The sequence below is a fragment of the Marmota monax genome, unplaced genomic scaffold (assembly GCF_021218885.2).
Source record: "Marmota monax isolate L192 unplaced genomic scaffold, Marmota_monax_Labrador192_F-V1.1 WCK01_AAM20220418_F8-fsc00008, whole genome shotgun sequence".
Classification (NCBI taxonomy): Eukaryota; Metazoa; Chordata; class Mammalia; order Rodentia; family Sciuridae; genus Marmota; species Marmota monax.
In genome coordinates this window covers 10554012-10569440 of record NW_026694432.1, presented here as the reverse complement: position 1 = coordinate 10569440, position 15429 = coordinate 10554012, and the positions used below count along the sequence as shown (strand labels likewise).

At 38.8% G+C, this 15429-nt stretch overlaps 1 protein-coding gene across 11 annotated transcripts in view; it reads left to right on the top strand.

Annotated features, from left to right (window-relative positions):
* Positions 1-15429, top strand: part of Macf1 (microtubule actin crosslinking factor 1) — a 347832-nt gene that overhangs the window by 55862 nt on the left and 276541 nt on the right. The window contains exon 1 of one of the 11 annotated variants that reach the window (XM_058570878.1): positions 8364-8791. The exons of the other annotated variants lie outside the window; for them this stretch is intronic. Within the exon in view, the coding sequence (XP_058426861.1) occupies positions 8740-8791 (52 nt within the window). The 5' untranslated portion in view covers positions 8364-8739. Of the gene's footprint in view, positions 1-8363; positions 8792-15429 lie in introns of those variants that run through there. 11 annotated transcript variants of the gene reach the window in all.

The following is a 15429-nucleotide window of genomic DNA, read 5'->3' as shown; positions in this document are numbered from 1 at the left end:
TCACCTTATTCCCTCCCATTTTAGAGGCTGGTCTCTGAGAAGAGGTACACATATTTTGTATTCTTAGTCTTTTCTCCCTAGCAACTCTAAGTTTTCTCTGCAGAAGTTGTACCACGTGGTTGAGTTTTTATACTTCATTGAGGTTTTTTTTCCTTGCCTTTAGTAGGTTTCGTGTTAGAATGATTTAATGAAAGCTGTGCTTTAATTTTATTTTTTTTGTAGTTGTAGATGGATAGCATGCCTTTATTTGTTTCATTTTTATGCGGTGCTAAGGATCAAACCCAGTGCCTCACATATGTTAGGCAAGTGCTTTGCCACTGATCTACAGCTCCAGCCCCAAAGGCTGTGCATTAGGAAAATCAATTTGGCAGCATGTATAGCATGGATTGGAGGAGAGGGAGAGAAAGAAGTTTTTTTCGAGGCTCTTTTTGCAATTGAAATTAGAAGTAGTGAGGGTTAGACAGGAGAGGGTGATTATGAGAGGCATTGGAAAAGCAATAGTCCTTGCTAGTGGGTTGGGAAGAGAATGTTGTCATTCTGCAAGTGGGAAAGTTAAAGGAGGATTGGTTTTGAGAAGAGAAATATGAATTCACTTTCAGTAACTTGATTCTGGCTGCCATGACATGCCCAGGTGGAATGTCAGCAGGCCAATTGGCACTGCAGAGCAGCACTTAGAAGAATCGGGGTTCAGTTATCTCAGCTTGATATTGAAAACCTCTCTGACTGCTTTCCAGCTCCCTTTCCAGCTACTTCACTCACTCCATCTACCATTCAAAATCTTACGAATTGTTAATAGCCTGCCCCAAAGTCCTCTAGGAAACCTTTTCTGATCATTCCACTGAGGGCTACTTTCTAGTTTCCTAAATGCTAATTAATAGTCATTTTTTTCCTGTACCTTTTTATTGTACCTTAGCATTCTTTTTGTGTGTATTCTTTTCTTCTACAAGATTGGAAGTTACCAGAATTTGCAGGGAGTTATATTGTAAACTCTTTTATCTCCCACATTGTCAGCTCTGTATTTTGCACATAAGTGTCTAAAAATATTTGGTGATTTACGGAGTAAATGGAACCTGCTTTAAAGTTGGGTGGTCATCATGCTGTACCTAATACATAATAAAGTATAAATATTATTTTATGTGCTTTCTTCCTTTTTATTTTTCTCAAATAATCAGATTATAATGGGAGTGGAAGTGGAAAACTAGAGATGTTAAGTGAGAATCACCTTTTACAGACCTGTTCTTTGTTGCCCTCAATAGGTGTGTGTTTTTTTTTTTTTTGGAAACAGGGTCTTATTAAGTTGCTAAGGGTCTTGCTAAGTTGTTGAGGCTGGACTGAATCTTTCAATCCTCTTGCCTCAGTCTTCCAAGTTACTGGGATTACAGGCATGTGCCACCATGCCTGTTTAACCTCAAGTTTTTTTGTTTTGTTTTTAAATACTGGTGATTGAACCCAGGGGTATTTTACCACTGAGCTATATCCCCAGCCCTTTTTCTTTTCTTTTTTTTTTTTTTTTTTTTATTTTGAGACAGGGTCTTGCTAAGTTGCTTAGGGCCTGGTTAAATTTCTGAGGCTGGTCTTGAACTTGCGATCCTTCTGCTTCAGCCTCCTTAATTGCTGGAATTACAGCCACTATGCCTGGCTACCCTCAGAAGTCTTTAGAATGGAATATACTTGCCCTTTAGCTTCCAACCTCCTCTGCTCTGCTGACATTGCTGTTGTCAAGATCACTAATCACCTCCTAATTGCCAGATCCAATGGTAATTTTTCAGCTCTGGTCTTACTTGACCTTTCTGGGTACTTGACACTATGAAACTCTCCATCTTCTTTAAAAGTTTCTCCTTCTTTAACCTTTATGACTTCATCCTCTCCCTGTCTTCTTCCTTCCTCATTTACTGGTTTATCTTCCTTTACTGACCTTTAGATAAAGGTGCTTTCTATAATTTTGTCTTTGGCCATCTACATTGTTGTTGATGATCTTGTTTATACTCACTGCCTCAACTGCTGTGGTGACTGGGGGCCAGGTTTCTTTCCTGAGCTCCAGACATTTAACCTGAAACTGGAGGACTTCTCTTGAATCTTGTGAGTGTCTTTTATTCAAAATGTTGCATGCTGAACCTTCCGTTTTCATTCTGGCAAATCTGCTTTTCTCTTTCTCATTCCTTGCTTTATTTAAAGAACTAGCTGGGGTATGGCTTAATGGTAGATCATTTGCCTAGCATGCTTAAGGATCTGGGTTTGATCCCCAGCACTGCAAAAAAAAAAAAAAAAAAAAAAAAAAAACCAAACCAAAACAAAACAAAACCCCCAAACTTTATTTAAGGCACTACCTTCTACCAGCCACACAAGTGAGATATTTGGGAATCATTTGAAAATCTTCCCTGTTTCCATTCACCCTATTCAGCTCCAACTCAAAACAGTGATTAAATGTGGTATAATTTCATTTCAAATATCAAATCCCTCCCTTTCTTCTGATCTCTATACTACTCTCTTAGTTCAGATTCTATTGTTTCTCAATAGATCACTGCAATAGTGTCTTGATTGGTCCCCTTTCTCCTTTCTTGCTCCTTTTCGCTAGTGCCAGAATGCTTTTTCTTAAATTAAAATCTGATATTAAAAATATTCCAAGCTTAAACTTTTACAACTTTTTAAAAATTTAATTTATTTATTTTTATGTGGTGCTGAGGATCAAACCCAGTGCCTCATACTTGCTAGGCAAGTGCTCTACTACTGAGCTACAACCCTTAAACATTAAATTTTTGATTAGTTCGTATATTCACGTAGTTGAATATTAAAAAGGTACATTAAGATATATAGTGAAAAATCTTGTGCCACCCAGCCACACTTTCCCATTCTATGGAGACAATAAGTATAAACATTTTCCAGTGTTTTCTTCCAGAGGTATGTTTATTTATTCATTTAAGAAATCAATTCAAATATTTACTGAGCATCTATTGTGTTCCAGGTTCTGGGGATAATGAACAAAACCCACCCAAATCCTTGCCTTTATGGATAGATTCTTCCCTCCTTAAAAACAAACAAGCAACAACAACAAAACCATAAATGAGAAGATAGCATATATTCTGTTCTGTATTTGTTTTACTTATTATAAATGTCTTGAAGATTAATCCATATTAGCATATAAAGACTTTTTTCCCCTGTTGCTTATCATTCTGTTTTATGGATATACTGTCCTATATTTAGCCGTTTCCCTAATGGTGGGGAATTAAGGTATTACCATGTTTTGCTGTTATAAAATGCTATAGTGGAAAGCCTTGTACGTTTGTCATTTTCCATGTGCATATCTTCAGGGAAAAATTTTAGATGTAGAATTGTTGGGTCAAAGTGTATGCACATTTGTAAATGTGATAAATAATTTGGTCCATTGCTTTAATTTTTTAAAAATTTTGTTATGAATATTTTAAGCATACAGACAAGTACAGATGATACCATTGCAAATAAAAATGTGCTCCCTACTTATTAAACAGATGTTGACACCCTCACTGAGATTCTGTTTGTTAGGTACCTTTAGCACTTCCTTACCATTCTGATAGTCTCCCACAGACTTCTCAGAACTCATACTTTGCCATCCTAGAGTCACTGCCATGTCTCCTATCCAGGACATTGTTTTTAGATATTACTTCATTGTTAGCAAAGGATATCTTCAAAGGAAAATACCATTGTAGTATTTTTAGTGTCTGGAATCTGACCTCTCAAAAATGTTTATTTTGCCTCTTTCCTGTGCTCAAAAGCAACAAAAGAATGCTACTGGAAGTTGATGGCCTGTGTTTTTGGACACTTGTTTGATTTTTCTGGCAGAGGAGCCCAGGTGAATTAAAGCAGCATGCACTTTTCTTCTCCTTGGTCTGTCAGAATAACCAAATGTGTTCACCTAAGCAGATGTCTGTGTTTAGCTGATTGGAGTTACAGCTGTGTCCTCTGGGTTCTGTTAGAGTTGATGACAGAAACTGTTCTTGGAGGAGCTGAGAAGCTGTTGACCTGTGTCACACCTGGATACTTGGGACTATCCCAGTATGCTTTTGTTGAAATAAATTTTCTTTCCTCTCATCTCTATACTGGAAGTCTATAACCCTATTCCAGTGATGTGTGATTCTCACTTCTGGTCTTTTCCTTGGGTCTTCAGAATACCTGGCAGTGAGACTTTTAGGTTATTTTGTGATTGGGTAAACTAAGAGGAAAAGCTTAATAAGTCGCAGGAGGCACTGGAATCTGAGGTCATGTAGATACAGGCTCACCAGATTATGTATTTTTGCCTTCATTCTCAATTGTTGTGTTTCTTATCTCATTTGGTCTTTAGTTTTATATAACCAGTGTATCGAGGAAAGAACTCAGGATGCATCCATTTCTTCATGGATCATATGGCCAAAAAGAAAACGACCAAGGAGAGTGAGCTGATATGGGGGTCTATAGCATAAGACACAGGTTCCCTTTAAACTCATTGTCAGGCCCTGTAGTGTAGGTCTAATCCACACCCGGCCTGGGGTGGGCACATAGTGGGTGGAATTTTTGGTCACATCTGTACTTAGTTCCCTTTAAAGCCTCCTTTGGTCTTGCCATTTCAGTCCTTTGTTTAATTAGACCTGACTTCTTTTGTCTTCTGTTCCTCAGCCTTGCAGAGGCAGCTTTGGCCCTGGGACAGCCTTTTCTTCAAATGGCAAACTCATTTTCTGTCCTGCCAACCAGAAGTACAAGGTGTAATTCAACCCTTTTCTCCCTCAGACACTGCTGCCAGGGGGAGACAATGAAGAAAGTGATCTTTGTTGCTCCCTGAATAGGACCCTGAACCTGGTAGTCATTTTGTTACTGGCTTTTTAAGTCACTGAAGACATTTTTGCCCTCCTCTAAGGCCAACAGCTGCTTTGGGGTAATAGTGACAACAGCTATCAGGGTATCAATTCTTCCTTGAAGAAAACTAATGCATTTTTATGAAGGGAATTGCTTTTTGTGTCCCTGAGCCTATGCCTGAAGAGGAACAGTTAGAAGTCAGCTATGCCCTTAGGTTGATGATCCCATGACCCTCATCTCCTCTGAATCTGAGGACATTTGCATTTTTTCCCCCTCCCTGGTGTCTCTCAAGAGACTCTCAGTTCTGTATCTCCAGCACCTAAGTCAATGCCTGTTACCTGGTAAGCATGTGACAAGCATATGTTCAATAAATGATTGAATGAATTCCTTAATTTAGTTGTTCAGACTAGTTTCACTTACCTGATAAGTGTTTTGTGGGAAGTGGACTTTTGCATTTAGGAGGATTGCTTCAAGGGAATTATGAGGGTACTGGTTTCTAGAGAGGTTTTTTTTTTTTTTTTTTGGAACTGGGGGAGCTTCAAGTTAGGACTTGATCAGTCTCTCTTCATCAGCCTAGGTCTTTCTTCTCAATTGTCAGTGTACTAGCAAACTTGCTTTCTTATTTCAGGGGTAGTATCTTAAACCTGACTCAGGCCTTCTTTTCACCTGATCTCTATTCCTTAGGCTACTTTTTAACAGTCATCCTGTCATTGCAGAGTCAGAAGCCCTCAGACTCATGCCTCATGCAGCTTAGTCTGGATTTGCTGATCTGGCTGCATTCAGTCAAGTTTCACTCAGCTCCTAGGTGCCTGTGCTCTGTAAGGGCTGTTGGAGACAGTGGGCCTTTTTTCCCCTTTGTCAGCAGCTGGCCAGAGAGTGCCTATAAACTGCCAGATCTAAAGCCATTTACTTTTGTCTCTCTGTGTCTGAAACTTAGGGCAGAATCTCTCTTCTCTCAAAGTTACCTCTTGATTCACCTTTGTGAAGCTTATTGGAAGATAAAAGATAAACAACCACAAAGAGCATATAGAGGGCTGGGGTTGTAGCTCGGTGGTAGAGTGCTTGCCTAGCATGTGTGAGGCACTGGTTCAATCCTCAGCACCATAAATAAATGGGTTGTAGCTCCGTGGTAGAGTGCTTGCCTAGCATGTGTGAGGCACTGGTTCAATCCTCAGCACCATAAATGAATGAATGAATGAATGAATGAATGTATGGTCCACTGATAACTTAAAAAAAAAGCATATAGAAGCATATAGACCATGGTGCTTTAAAATGCTGTTTCTGGGAAAGTTCCTGTGTCTAAGAAAGCAACTGGAGTCCAGACTATCACACTTCCCTCTCCAAGTTTGCTAGTACACTGACAATTGAGAAGAAAGACCTAGGCTGATGAAGAGAGACTGATCTCAGTTTGGAACCATCACTTATTTCATAATTCCAAAATCCTTGTTTTCTGTTTAATTTTTATCTGATAAAATGTTACTAAACAATTTTAATGGCGAAATACATAGGAAATGACAAACTACCATGTGTTATCTTTTAAATGCACTTAGTTCAAGTGGCTATTTTAAGTCAGTTGTTCCTGCTGTTAGATTGCTATTAGTCTGCCTTCCTCCTTGAGGTGGGCGGAGTCTCTAATTAGAACTCTCAGAAGGAACCAGCTCTTCTCTGGCTGATTGATCATTCCTTTTTACATTATTGCTTTCAACATTTATATTCAGATTGCACTTGTTAATTGATACCAGTTCATGACACAGAAGAAGTCTTTTTACCTGAGTTCATTGACTCCTTTCCATTAGTAAACAGAAGTTTATATGTCCAAGAACTAGAATTTTATAAGAATTTGGGGCTCTTGTTCATATAGCATTAGTAGCAAAGTCAAGTCATAAGCTATCTAGGTATTGACTCTACAACCATAGTTCTTTCCACTGTACTCTATTATTTGTCTCTTCCTAGAGAAATAAGTAGAATAACTCAAGGAAAACAGACACATGATCTGAACTGTTGTTTAATGTTTGCCTGAGTTCTTAACCTTGTTTCATAGATGAGGAATTCAGATTCCATGAGGATCATGTAGCTGTTAGACTAGGTGATTTTAAAGATACTGTGATTCTAACAATAGTACATTGTAGAATCTATATTTATTACTTACTGTATCCTACTGTCTAACTTAGGTTCTTGAAGCATTAAACTGAATTTTAGCTTGTCTGTCTTGCCTGCTGAAGTGTTCTTTGAGAAAACGAGCCATGTATTTATGTACCCCCCCCCAAACTACTAATACTCAAATCTATACAAAGTGGCTAACTACCTGTTGGCTAACTCATAGCATTGGATGGCGCAAAACTTGGGTTGATATATTTTTTCCAGATCATTCAAATTCTTTTTTTCCATATTTTTTATTGGAACATTATAGTTGTACATAAGGGCTGGTTACTTTTATTATTAGCAGCAGTTAAAATTACTTAACCTGATTCTTTTTTTAAAATTACTTAACCTATTCTCTTTTCTCTTTATTTTCACGATGCTACTTAGTTTCTCCACCTGCATCCAACCTGTATGATTGGAAGTTTTGCAGAATTTTTTATTTGGCACATTGCAAATTCTACTGTTGGTCACTGATTGGCAGCCTGTGAGTCAGGTTATCTAAAACACTTTAGGTCTTAGTGGGTAGTGGATTGGGATGGGTGTGTCTCTTTTATGAGTAGTTATTCTAGTGGGGTCTGACTCCATTAATTGCTCCTTGGTTTCTAGGATGTCAAGGCTTTTATGGTACAATGGGCAGGAGTACCAAGCTCAGATTTGGGAAACAATTATTGCCATGCTGTCTTATTGGCCTCATTTGTGACTTTTGAACAGACTATTTAGCCTCCATCTGTTTTATTATGTATAAATGGAAAGCTGCAATTGTTTTTGTAAAAATATTTTCAAAGATGAATATAATCATGCAGATAAGTTGTCTTGAGTTCCTTATAACAAACATGCTATAGAAATTTGAGGGTTTCCCTCTTTTAATTATAGTATGTGTACCTTATCCTAAGAGTCTGTGACTATTGGGTTGATCATCTTTTTGAGACTAATGGAGTAGCAGGAAATTTGCAAAAGTTATTGACGCATTAAGGAACTCAAAAACGAATGGGCTAAATGCAATAGTGCCCTGAGCTGGATGTGTGGTGACATTTGGGCTGTATTTTCACCCTTATTATCTCTGGAGAAGGTCGGCCTCCCAGATTATTATTCTTTTAGCATTTAGGGAGTGGGTGTAACAGTTTTTGCTGCTTTCCTCTCCCTGTGTTGGATAGGGTTGGTAGGAGTCTCCTGTGTGGTGTGGCTATATTCCAGTCTGTAAACATGACTGCTGTAAGGAGAGTACAGAGTTGGTTGTTTGTTTTGTGAAACCTGTCCCTTTGCCTTGTGATATTTGCAAAGAGCTCCTGTTGTGGTGACATTCTTGTGGTGAGTGGGGTCCTTTAAAAACATAGTTCTCAAATATTAAACGAATATTTAATGCTAATTAAATAAAATGAATATTTAACCCTAACTGGTGCCCTGAAAAGCATTTAAGCCTCTCCCTAGAATTTAAGCAAGAGGAGCAGTAATCCCTGTAGAGCCTGGTCTACAGACTAGAGAGAAGGTGGCAGATGAAGTGGCAGATGATAGGCAGGGACTGTTGTTGTCTCCTGGCTCATTTGCACAAAGGAGGGGCTGATGTCTCCTGGGGAGACATTTCCGCCCTCTGCAACAAACGAGGGTGCACAAAAGGGCTGTAATGTAAAGAGGCTTCTCTAGTGACGACATGTGCACACATGGTCAAAGTCCAGTTCTCCGGGGCTAGTGGAAGAGGGAGTAGAGATCAGTCGGTTTGCATGCTCCCACTTCTCAGCTGTCACTGCACCATGGTGCCTACTTCCAGCCACTGAACCAACAACGCTGGGCCAGGGCATGAATGCTTACAAGTACCAGAAGTTCCTGGAGGGACTCAACAACCTTAGAGGTACTATAAAGCTTCAGGCTGTCCTTTTGTTTTTGCTATTCATGTGGGTCTTTACTTTCCATTAATAACTTATTATTTTTTTTTTTTAATATTTATTTTTTACTTATCGGCAGACACAACATCTTTCTTTGTATGTGGTGCTGAGGATCGAACCCGGGCCGCACGCGTGCCAGGCAAGCGCGCTACCGCTTGAGCCACATCCCCAGCCCACCATTAATAACTTATGAACTTACAAGGTCCTCTTACTCTGAGCTAGTCATATTCATTATGTGTTTAAAGCAGTTATGCAGAAGGAACAGAATTCATCAATGTAATCCTGGGCGAGTAGGTGAGAATCCCCTCAGGTGTGTCTCTTGCTTGAATGGGCATATGAGAAATGTCTCCTGTTCTCTTGAGCTCAGCAGGGATCAGGGCACTCCCTGTTTTCTTTGAGGCAGTCCAGCAATGTGGGTGGAGGGCTCTTGCCTTGGGTGCTGTAGATTCACGAAGGTGTAGCTAGGTTTCTTGGGCCAGGTTTTCTAGTTGCCTGTGTCTACAGTGAGTCAGAATCCCATCTGAAGAAACAGGGAGCAGGAAGGGAAGTGGAGGAAGGAATGCAGGTTGATGGACTATAGATGCCTTTGTAAAGTGAAAATTAATGATTTTGAAACTTTTTGTTAAAATAATATAAAAAGCTCTGAAATTTGAATAGTGTTTTCTTTGCATCATTGACAAACTCCTTACCATAAATGAGAAGAATGCAGTCAGATGTGATGATGTAGGATTCTTTTTGGCTATTAAGGAGGAAAATGAGTAAAATATTTTACTTCCCTTCTCTAATTAATAGATAGATTATTTCCCTGTGCAGAGGAGGATGCTCAAACATCTCTCTTTCAATCAGCAGTCAGGATTCTGGACCCAGAGCGATCATTGCCTGTGGAGAGGGTGGGAGAATGTCATGAGAGGAAAAGGCTTTTGGGGGGAAAAGAGGAGTGACAGACAGAATGTAGGCAGATAGCTAGGCTTTTTTCCTGCCAGGATATGTGGATATTTTACCTTCTTTGACTAGCTGTTGAAGAACTCCTTTTAGAAAACATGTATGTGAAAAGCTTTGTAGGGATATTCAGGTTGAGTGTCCCTACTCTGTAAATCTAGAATCTGAAATGCTCTGAAATCAAACTGTTTTGAGTATCATGTTATCCTTCAAGTTTTAAGATTTAAAGAGCATTTTTGATTTTGAATTTTGGATTAGGATCCAGTGTTCAACTCATAAAATCTATGCAAATATTCAAAATCCAAAAAAATCCAAAATCTGAAACACATCTGCTGCTAGGCATTTCAGATCAGGCATGTTAAGCCTATACAACTACAAAGTATTTCTATTTGATCTCTAGCTTCTCTTCCCCTTTCTCTCCCCACACCCTGTGTAACCTTCCCAAAACAAACAAACAAATAAACAAACCAACAAACAAAAAACTTCTGACAGCTGGAGTCAATCCCTTCTAAGTTCTGGGCTCTGCAAGCTCATCATGTATCAGTCAGGTCTTTGCAAGAATGAGCCAAATTAACTATTGCTGTCACTTCCCTGTCAAAGGAAGTTTGAAGAGGGCAGAAATAGTCTAGATTCTTCATCCAGTCTCATGGGGGAAGAGAAGGGAAGAAGGAGGCACAGATATCAGTGCTGCTTCTTAGCTGCTCTTCCAGTTTTTGGATCTTGTTAGAGACTATCTGAAGAAAGGTGCTAGAATATTCTATACAAAAGCCCCCCTTTTTACCCTATTTTTGGTGTTGGAGGGATACTTCTATTTTCTGGGGCACAATGCCTGTCCAACAGCAGAAGCCCTTTCCCTCCTTTGTTTATAAAATTTGTAGCAGGATTATCAAACTTAATTAACCTGCATATTTCTTCAGTAAAAGAGGCTCCAAGTAGGAATACCAGGCCTCTCCTGGAATACTGAGGCTCTTGGTGTGACTTTACAATCTCTTATCCTTAGTTTCATTCTTTTCATAGAAAACTCACTAAGATTTTCTGAAGATGGGTCAGTGGTGGAGTGGGTGGAAACTATGAGATTTACTTGTCCATCCTTTAATTGGAGAATGTAGCTTTTTTGTTGTTTGTTTCAGTTTTGTTATTTTCAAGGGTTTAGTTGAACAGGTAACCTCACTAGGAATGGCCATGGCCTGTGCTAATCAAATATAGCAGGGATCCTGGTACATTGCTGAGGCTTTTAGGAGATCACACCATTCATAATTCATTCTGTTGTGAGTTCTTTAGGAACAAAGTGCAGGTATGACTATATAGAAGGAGGAATCCTTTTTCATTTCCTAAATGAGAGTTTTTTTGGTCCTGTTTCCTCTAACCCTCCTGACTTTCTCAGTGGTGTTAATGGAACAGATGGTTCTTGGCTTGATCCTCTTGGGGTATAAAGGTTTGAAATTATACCTAGAAAATCTTTTGGAAGTGGTCATGTTGAAACCAGTTTAGCAATCATGTATTTCTAGCCCACTATCAGTTGATTTTTTTCTCCCTCCTCTTTTGCCCTATTTATCCTAGGAATGAATAACATTTCTAGGAATCAATGAGCAGAGGATAAGAAATACCTATCATGGGGAGTGTCCTATGTGGGGCTAATTCAAAGAGGAAAAAGACCCCAGCAGCAGCAGCTCCCCACTCTAGACCCTGGGCCTCTCTACCATGTCCTTCTAGTTCTACACCTTTAAGATGAACTCAAAAGCACTCATTGGTATGGACATTAAATAGGGATGGACATGGACACACACACACACTTCAGTGTCTGAAGTGAGGTCAAGATTCACCAAGTGGGGCTGGGGATGTGGCTCAAGCGGTAGCCTGCTCGCCTGGCATGCGCAGGGCACTGGGTTCGATCCTCAGCACCACATAAAAATAAAATAAAGATGTTGTATCCACCGAAAACTAAAAAATAAATATTAAAAAATTCTTTCTCTCAAAAAAAAAAAAAAAGATTCACCAAGTGTTAATTCTTTTTTCTTTTTCTTTTTGTAGTTGTAGATGGACAGCATAACTTTATTTATTTATTTTTAAGTGGTGCTGAGGATCGAACCCAGTGTCTCACATGTGCTAGGCAAGCACTCTGCCACTGGGCCCCAGCCCCAGCCCACCAAGTGTTAGTTTTACCTCTTGTTGCTCCTTCCTCTCTCAGAGACTTCTTTGAATCACAGTGAGTTTTTGTACCTGTTTTGCTCCAGGATGAGCCGGACCAGGTTGTGGGTTGGTAGTCCCAGTCATCACCCACATATTTGGCTCCACGCCTTCATCTCACCGTAGGATTGTTAGTATTGTTAAGACTGGACTAGAGCACTAGTTCTTTTTTATATATATATATATATCTTTAATTTTCAATTCATTTTTATATGGTGCTGAGGTTGGAACCCAGTGCCTCACACATGTGAGGCAAGTGCTCTGCCACTAAGCCACAACCCCAGCCCTAGAGCATTAGTTTTACTAGAAATAATGGTAAGCATTCAGTGAATGTCAGTTGTGGACTAGGCACTGTCTGTACTTTGCATATGTTAACCCATGACATGACTGATCTAAGAACAGGATTCCTCTGTCCTGCTAAGGAAATGACAGTGCCTGGGAGTATGTCAACCAAGATATCTAATGTTATGATGGTGCTGACCATGTGAAGTAGGGAAGAATGTCCACATCTGACCAATTGTATATATAAAACATACTTAGGTACCTTTCTCTCTCTCTTGAGAGTAGCAATATGGTGCTTTGGAATAAATTTTTTCTCTCCACATTACTCCCCTTGAACTGTGTTTGGTTTCTAATCTTTCATTCAGTGGTATTTGCTTCATTCACTTATATATATTGTATATGGTCTTTTCTCTTTAAATTAAAAAATATTATTATTTTTTTTAGTTGGACACAATACCTTTATTTTATTTATTTAAATGTGGTGCTGAGGATTGAACCCAGGGCCTTGCAAGTACTAGGTGAGCACTCTACCGCTGAGCCACAACCCCAGCCCTTGTATAATGGACTTTATACATAAAAAACATAACACAGAGAGTTAGGTACAAACCATTGCCTGTGTCAAACCCTCCTGTGGGTTGAGTTTCACCTACTGTCTACTGATTATGGTGAATAGCTGCTTCCCTTCTTCATTTCACCTGTAAATTTGTGTTCCAGAAGGGCTGACTGGAGAGGGTAATTGGCTCCCCTCTTCGTTTAGCTACTGACTTTTGCTTTCCTTGACATGGTTTAGCTTGCAGCCATTCTACCATCTAGTGTGTAACTGTTGAATTGGAAGCCCCCTGGGGAATACACATTCATATACATTTTTTTTTTTAAAGCTCTGGTCCCTATTTCCTGTGAATCTTTGCTACTCTGATGCCAGGATTGGGATGTAGTACTGCTGCTTCTTCAATACTTAACTCGTATTTCTCAAGCCTGCATAATATGTAGCCATTGGGTAATTTCTCTCATAGTTATGACAGGTTGAACTATCAGCTGAAGTTCTGCTCTTTGGCAGGGCCCAGACCTGTGATATGATTGATAATTGGGGATTAACTAGGGAGGCAAAGAGGTAGTGAGGTGAAGAGGAAGTTGTTTTCTAGCTTTTGCTAAACAGAATTTATGGTAGGGCTCAGAGATAATGACTGATTTTTTTTTTTCCCCCAAGAGCAGTCTACCCCAGTGTATCCATGTATTTTCAAAAATCCTTTCTTCCTTTGCATATACTGTCCTATTCCCTTCAGCCTAAAATACTGCTAACTGTTTCTTTTGCAGCAAATTTGTATTTATCCTTCAGTGCTTACTTTCCCTCATAGTTTTTGTGTTTGCCCTCCCAAGTAAAGTTATTCTCTTTTATTCATCCAGGTTGTCAAAGCACTTTAACCATACTTTTTAGAGCATATCACATTTTGTTATGTTATTAGACATTTGATTTTTTTTTCTGCTAGTTTTTACTTTTCTGACAAGTTTCCTATAACTTCCTATAATCTTCAGTTTCTTCATTTATAAGAATGGGGATTCTAATAGAATCTACCCCACAAGATATTGTAAGGATTAAATGAGATGATGGATGTAACATCTGATACAGAATAGGAGCCCAGTAGATACTGTACTTAGTTGTTATGCAAGTTTATCCTTGCATTTCCTTCACCAGCATAGTGTCTGGCACATTGAACCAAACTTATGTAGCTAATGCCCTTCAGGAGTACATCATAAGAAGTTAAAAAAAAAAAAAAGTCTGACAATGGTGCCTATGCTTGTATACATTTATTTAACCATACTGTGTATGTGTATGTGTGTGTGTGTGTGTGTGTGTTTGTGTTTCTCTTCAGTGCCAGATTATGACCCTTATAAGAAATTCCACAATCATTTTGTTATAATACCTAATTTTGGGTCAAAAATGGTATCATCCAAGACAAAAGTAAATCCAGTCTCAGAGAATAAAAATGTACTATTATTGGTCACATTGGAAAGATGGTTCTGCTCATCTGTAGTCAGTTCCACATGAGGAGTCGCCAATGTATTTTGGATGGTGGCAATACTGTTGACTAAGTGAAAAAGGTGACTACTGAAAAGGAACACAGACCTTTTGATTCTATTAATTTGGGCATGTTTGTCAAATCAACTTTCTTATTATCTTATAGCTTTACTTTGGACGTTCATATAGTCGGCCAACTAAGAAGCCTGTCCTTGTTGCCACATCTGGGCAAGCAGGACACACCCTCTTATCCCAACATATGCCTCAGAGAGTATACTGGGGTGAGGCTTTTCCCTCCTCTTTAACATGGCTAATAAAGAACCCCCAATGATAGATATAACTTTGTTGTCTTTATAGAAAGCATGGGGGGAAATTTTAGAAATCACCAAAACCTACAACCTTTAGGTCACTAGGCTTATAGGTTATTGTATTTCTATCTAGATTTTTTCTATTCATTTTTAAATGTTGTGCTTTTATATATACATTATTATTGTAATGTTGTTATTTACCTTATTCTTTATTAATTTGTGAGCATACTTTGTACTTTTAGCTGTTTTTCCTACAATATGATTTTTTTGGTGACTATATGGATTTTCATAGAATGGCAATATTATTTATTTAACATTCCCCAATTGTGGAGTTATACTTTTATAACTTTTCATTGCTATAATATGATAATGAAAATTGTTATAAATAAATTTTTCTGCCGGGCATCGTAGCACACATCTGTGATCCCAGTGACTTGGAAGGCTAAGGCAGGAAGATTGGGAGTTCAAAGCCAGTCTTAGCAACTTAATGAGGCTCTAAGCAACTTATCGAGACCATGTCTCTAAATAAAATAAAAAAAGGAGTGGGGGGTCTGGGGTTATAGCTCAGCAGTAAAAAGCACTTGCTTTGTACATATGAGGCACTGGGTTTGATCCTCAGCACCACATAAAAATAAATAAAGGTTGTGTCCATATTAAAAAAAAAATCTTTAAAAAAAGAAAAAGGGGTAGGGATGTGGCTCAGTGGATGAGCACCCCGGGTTCAATCTGCATACCCCCCCAAAAAAAATATACACACACACACACACACACATACACATTGAGTCTTTTTTTTAAAAAATGTTGAATACAAACTACCTTTTTTTTTTTTTAAAGAGGGAGAGAGAGAGAGAGAGAATTTTTTTTAATATTT